The 6,287-nt window shown below is 57.8% G+C and overlaps 1 protein-coding gene across 2 annotated transcripts; it reads right to left on the reverse strand.

Annotated features, from left to right (window-relative positions):
• Nucleotides 1-190: 190 nt before the first annotated feature.
• Nucleotides 191-6,228, reverse strand: TMED3 (transmembrane p24 trafficking protein 3). 2 transcript variants are annotated; one of them, XR_012493678.1, is made up of 3 exons: nucleotides 5,940-6,228; nucleotides 688-1,418; nucleotides 191-472 (listed from the first exon to the last, which is right to left on the reverse strand). XR_012493678.1 is itself a non-coding variant. In XM_074324416.1 (2 exons), the coding sequence occupies exons 1-2, from the start codon at nucleotides 6,213-6,215 to the stop codon at nucleotides 1,182-1,184; spliced, it is 513 nt and encodes a 170-aa protein (XP_074180517.1). In that variant the 5' UTR covers nucleotides 6,216-6,228; the 3' UTR covers nucleotides 684-1,181. The 2 variants fall into 2 exon arrangements, 1 of the variants encoding a protein (XP_074180517.1); XM_074324416.1 differs by lacking the exon at nucleotides 191-472 and having other exon boundaries at nucleotides 684-1,418.
• Between the last annotated feature and the right edge of the window lie 59 nt (nucleotides 6,229-6,287).

The following is a 6,287-nucleotide window of genomic DNA, read 5'->3' on the forward strand; positions in this document are numbered from 1 at the left end:
TAATATAAGCAATAAATGTATATAAACATAACTATAATAAATATATATGATAAGTGAGACATTATTCATGCCTGTGTGACAAGTGATAAGTGAAATATATGACGCCCATGTAATAAGTGAAACACAGCACGGCCTTAAGTGCAATAAGTGACATACATTACGAGTGTCTGGAAAGTGAAATTCAACACACCTGTGTGATAAGTGAACTGTGTCACGGGTGAAACGTATCACGCCTGCCAGAGGCGAGGGGGTTCTGCCCCGGGGCCACAGAGAGGAGTCAGCATCACTTGGGCACGTGGGGCACAGGTTCTGACCAGGAGTGACACGGTCTGACAGAAGTTCCCCAGAGTCCACGGTGGCGACCTGGCCGCGGCACTCAGCACTTGCAGCCACCACGGCCGGCCGAAGCCTCCCACGTCCTGCTCTCAGTCCCCACAGATGGAAGAAATGACTCAGCTGCTGACCGTGATCTCTGCAGACAGACGACAAGATGCCAAGTCCCCATCTCACTGCTTTCCATCAACCAGGCGGGCACGACACCCCCACCCCTGTGCAGACACAGCACCCACATCTGTACGGCGTCACAGCTGTGAAACCGTCCAGCCATTTGTACACACAGCCACGCTCCCGACAAGGCTGTGTGCCCCTCTCACAAACAACAAAGGCACACGTCCCCACGCCACTCACGTTCAGTCTTTATTAGCCACAGTTTGCATCCAAGGAAATACAGTTGACCAAGCGCACCCATCACCACTTTGTTCGTGTGCGCAGGCCGACAGCACTGTCACTTGGGGTGGAAGTTTCTGCAAAGCCGTCCGGGGACAGAGCTCCGCGGGAGGCAGGGCCACCTGCACACCGGCCGGGACACACACAGGCCGGAGGAGCCAGGCGTCCAGGAGCGTCAGGGCAGCACTCGGGCCCCTCCCACCAGCCCGCGGCCCCCAGGGCCCATCCCACACCCACCTCCTGTGAACGGTAAGCAGCGCTGAGCAGCGATGGCAGGGTTGCAGGAATCGAAGCCGGGAACAAGGCTGAAGCGTGTGAGGGGAAGCAGAGGAGAGCGCACGTCTGCCCCTCTGCCGCCCCGGGTCGCACCCACAGCCCCGCAGGGGCCTGTGACCTCGGAGAGCTGCTCCGTCCCATCCCAGGGAGTGAGGGACCGCGACACAGGGCACCGCCCACTAGGAGTGGGCCGCCCGGTTGATGGGCGATTTTTCCGCGAAGAAGCTTTTCAGCAGCAGCGTCTGGCTGACGCCAACCACAAACAGGGCGATGGTCTCGCCGAGAGACCAGTAAGAGACCCGGCTGTGCAGGTCCTCGGCCCGGGTCCGGTCCTGGGCCTCACGGAGGCGGTAATGCGTCTGGGACTCCACCACCGTCCTCAGAGCCTCGTGAATGGTCACACAGGCAGACTCCATCTGGGTGGGGAGAGAAGAGTGGTCACACAGCTACCCCCGAGCAAGGCCCGTGGCCACCGCAGCGTATGTGTCTGTGCTGCAGGTGTGGCCTAACCTCACAAGCGCGGACCGCGGCTCAAAGAGGTGAAAAGACCGGCCCAGAGGCACAGCCAGTAGGTGGCAGAGCCAGGATAGGAGTTCAGGCCCTGCCCGTCCATTGTCACTGGAAAGGAGCCTGTGACACCGGTGTGAACCTGCCCTCAGGACATGGCATTTCTAGAACACTCCCTGATATTCCTATGACCACGACACAGGGCGATGCGGCAGGTAGCACCATACCTGTATCATCAGCCCTGGGAGCCCTGACCACGGCTACCGGAGGGGCTGAGGACTCCAGAGAGAGGCCTGGGAGATACGACTGCAAGGGTTTCCGATCCTGCTGGGTCTCGTAAGCCCAAACTTCCTCTAATTCCTTCACTGTAATGTATACTTGCTAAATGTGTACTTGTGGGCCAGGATGGTGCCAGGCCCAGGAAACTGACACATGCATCAGTCAGACACAGTCCTGGGTCCAAGAAACTCAAAAAGGTGAATGTAACCAGTGTAATGTGACAAAGCCACCAACAGGGGGTGTACAGAGTGGGGGACACCCAGGGGAGCTGCTAATCCTGCTGCGGGGCTGGAAGAGGCCTGACTGGGGGGCAGGCACGAGGGGGGGATTCCTTGCAGCAGGGGGAGCAGGGCAGCTTGGCAGCAGGGACGTGGGGAAGGAGACGCGGCCGGTGACAGCTTAGTATGACGGTCTCGAGGGTCCAGACTCCATCATGCAGCCGTGTTACATATTAATACACAAAACTTTCTTTTTAAACATCAGGGAAGGGCTCATTTGGTGTTCCAGGCTAGAATTCCATTCTCTGCACTTCCTTCTTCTGTCCCAAGCCCACCCAGAAACTCAGAGTGGACTCTGCTCTCACTGGAACTGGGAGCTCCCTGGGCCCTGGCCGGGCATTGGGCCGGCAGCCCCTGCCTTCTGCCAGCATCCAGAATCCTGGGGAGGGAGGGAGGGAGGGAAGAAGAGCAACAACGCGCCCCAGGCAGAGAAGACATCACTTTAAAGTTGAGCCAGGGCCGGCCCGGTGGCTCAGGCGGTTAGAGCTCCATGCTCCTAACACCGAAGGCTGCCGGTTCGATTCCCACATGGGCCAGTGGGCTCTCATCCACAAGGTTGCTAGTTCAACTCCCGCAAGGGATGGTGGGCAGTGCCCCCTGCAACTAGCAACGGCAACTGGACCTGGAGCTGAACGGCACCCTCCACAACTAAGACTGAAAGGACAACAACTTGACTTGGAAAAAAGGCCTGGAAGTACACACTGTTCCCCAATAAAGTCCTGTTCCCCTTTCCCAATAAAATCTTTAAAAAAAAAATAGTTGAGCCACATGCACAGGCCAGAGACCGCACGGCGATTCTACGCAGAGGGCCCAGTGGCCTTTGCAGGAACAATCGCAATATAATCAGTGACTTCATACTAACTGTAGGGCAACAGATGGTGACGAAACTCATTAGGGTGATCAATTCCTAAGGTACGTAAATGTCTAATCACTATGCTGTACAGCTGGAAATAACATAACACGTGTGTCAACTGTAATTGAAAACTATCGCACACACACACAGGGAATAATTTCCGATCAGATCAGTGACAGGGAAAGAAGCCAGGTGTCAGAGGGCTGTGGAGGGATGGGTGGTACTGTACAGCTTTCCTGGCGTCTAAAACCTGCAGACACCTTCAGGATGGGGCATAGGCCCCATGGGAGATAGCAGAACAAAACGTCACCAAGACCCAGATACCCGGAAGCGTGCTGCCTCCGCAGCCTCCAGGGCCCCCGTGTCAGCTAAGACCAGACCCCTCCCTCTCGGGCCTGTTACCACACAACTTCAGTTAGGCAATCGCTCCCGCCTGCTTCCTGGCCCACAGGAGGCCAGCAGAACCCCACTGCTTCAAAGATCCAGGGTCACAGGCCCCAGCTCACCTAGCGTGTGACCACCCCGCCTGGCAGGTCTCCAGCGCTCTGGAGCCTCAAGGGTTTCTGGTCACCATGACACTTGGTCTCTGCAGACACATGACCTGTCTCCTTCCTCCGGTTCTACAACATCCCAATCCGTGCACCCAGTGCGCAGGCCTTTGGCCCTCACCTTGCAGGGCCTCAGGACAGAAGGATGGGGTTCTGGGAATTCTTCCCGAAAACAAAGGCAGGGAAGCACGCGCTAGCCTCAAAGCAGAGTCTGGAAACCTTCCATGTCCTGAGGCCCACGGAGACAGCCACGGGCCTGACCTGTCAGGAGCCTGTCGCCTCCGCGAAGGTCTGCCCAGACCCGAGCCTGGCCTTGCCCCACTGTGCCCCACTGTGCCCCACTGTCCTCTGCTCATCCTGGAACGCAAGCTGATGCCAAGTCCCTCGGGCCGGAGGCCCTGGCCTGGGCCCTGGTCACTCTGGATCCTGTTCTCTCCCCAGTATTGCTTTGGTGCCAGACAATGTGGCCTCTGGCCCAGCACTGTGCTGGGGGACATCTGGGGACAGTGAGACAACACCTGCTGGCCAACAGGGTACCATGCCGAGCAAAACGAAGGGGTGCGAAGAAAGCAGCAGTCAGCTGCACCTGCTGTCCCCCCGCACGGGTCCTCAACTCCTCCTCCGGGGCCAGACAGTCCTCGGTCACTGCCCACATGTTCACTCTGAAGCACAAATCTCCCTGGGAAGGCATCCCTCTCTCCTGGGAGAATCAATGGGACCCTCCCCTGAGAGCCTCCCTTGACCTCACGGCTCTGCTCCAGCGTCCTGTGGCTAAGTGGCTGCAGGTCGTATTCCACATGGTGCCCTGCCTGGCGGCAGAGACAGTGCCGTCCGCGCTTGTCTCCCACCACCTGGTACCACCAGCTCGGGGAGTCAGACACAGACGGACCCCCGTTCCAGGCAGTGGGCTCAGAGTGGCAGGAAATGCCTCTTTTGAGGCTGGACCAGAGGCAGTACGAACCCCTTTCCTGCAACAGAATCCCACTCCACTGCTGAGTCGCCACGGCAGCCCCTCTGCGGCACCCATCCGTGAAGCCTTTTCTCCACGAAGGGTGTTCCGCGGGCTACAGCGGAAGGCGCTGGCGCTCTGCTGCTGGAGGCTTACACCATCTTCAAACCGGATGCATTTCATCACGACCAACACAACTCTCAAGGGTACAGGCTGCAAAAGACCTTACACACGAAATACACCCTGGCCAATCCGCGGCCGGAAGTCACGCCACCAAGCTCGCTGCCAACGGAACTTTCCCGAGTCACCTGTGACTACTAAGCACTACACATGTGGCTATACAGCAACTGAGAAAGCAAAGTTTTAATTTAAGTTGAGTTAATAGCCATATGTAGACAGCGGTTGCCACACTGGACCATGTACGTACAGCACTTACCGCCAAGTGCCGGGCAGGTGGGAGACAGAGCACATGAGCCCACGGTCAAAGCCACAGAGAATGGGGCATGTGGCCACCTGGGGGGCAGCCCAGGAGGTAACCTGGCCTCACTGGACACGCAGGTCTCTGGCTGTGGGTGGCCACTCCTGTCTTGCCGGTATCTCTGGGCCCTGCCACCCAGTCACCTGACAAATATGCAGTGAGCTCCTATTCTGAGCCGCGCCCCAGACACAGGGAAAGAACCGCGCCCACGTGAGGGAGGAGCGAGGAGCCCCAACAGCACGAGGGAAGCCTGACAAAGGAGGCTGGGGTCCACTACGATTCACCTGGAGAGCCACGGGGACAAAGGTCACCACGAGTCCTCCAAACACGTCACCTTTTCTCTCCCCAGTGCGAACTGGGCTTGATCCAGGAGTCGCCTGCCCAGCGGAGACTGGGCCTGGCAGCCCCTCCTGTCACGCAGACTGGACACACGGCTCTTTCGCACCCAGGGGGTACGAGTGCGTGTGTCACTTCTGGGCCAGGTGGCTCCTTCTCATTCCCTCCTTCCTTTGGTGGCCAGAGGCAGAGGGCTCAGGAGCCCTAAGTGACAGCAGAAAGATGGCAAGAAAACCGAGCGCCTGGATTCCTGAGTGACTGCACAGAGAAAAGCTGCCCACCACTATCTCCACTCTCTAGACCATTATTTGCGTGAGAAAAGTACTATATGTTAAGCCACTGATATTTGGGGTTTACGCATTCTAGCAGCTCGTGTCACCCTAATAAACCACACAACAGTGGGACTTAGTCTTGTGGATGAAGACATATCATACGAGTAGATGAACCTGTGACACAGGCTCCAGGTTCTCTGACAGTGACACAATGAGAGGGACGGGGACCCAGGAATGAATGCCAGCGGACAGCCCTGCAGGGCTCCGGTGCGAGAATGGCGGGGAGCTGAGAGCACCGTGGCGAGGGGCAAAGCCACACAGACTGCGGACGGGGCGCTGGGGCCGGGACTGCTCGCTAGGCCAGGCGGGGACAGGAGAGTCGAGGAAGGAGAGGCCAGGGGGTCCCGCCAGGACTGTCACTGGTGAGGCGCACTCACCTGAGTGAGAGCTGTGACCCTGTTCTCCATGTCCGGGAGAATCGGGGGCTCGTCGCCCACCTGCAAATCGAAGTAGACGGTCTTGTGAGAGAAGGTGGAAAACTCGTTACTGAAGCAAAACTTATAAACACCCTGGACGTCAGCCTGGTGCGTGAAGCTGTCGTACTGCTTCCTGGTTTCCCGGTAGACGGTGTTGCCCAGAGGGTCCTCCACAGAGCAGTCCACGTCGTAGTGGCCTCCAGAGATGACCTGGCAACCACAAAAGACATGCGCCATCTATGTTACCAGAGAGCACTGCGACTGGACCTCCCAAACGTTTCTTTTCATCTCACTAAACTTCACAACCTT

The sequence above is a fragment of the Rhinolophus sinicus genome, unplaced genomic scaffold (assembly GCF_036562045.2).
Source record: "Rhinolophus sinicus isolate RSC01 unplaced genomic scaffold, ASM3656204v1 Contig341, whole genome shotgun sequence".
NCBI lineage: Eukaryota > Metazoa > Chordata > Mammalia > Chiroptera > Rhinolophidae > Rhinolophus > Rhinolophus sinicus.

Bases quoted from the DNA above. Each gene is read 5' to 3' on its own strand.
- TMED3 (XM_074324416.1), bottom strand. From the start codon at position 6,215: ATGGCGCATGTCTTTTGTGGTTGCCAGGTCATCTCTGGAGGCCACTAC. The intron at 1,419-5,939 runs GTGAGTGCGCCT...CTCCCCACCCAG, and splicing joins GGGTCACAGCTCTCACTCAG to ATGGAGTCTGCCTGTGTGAC.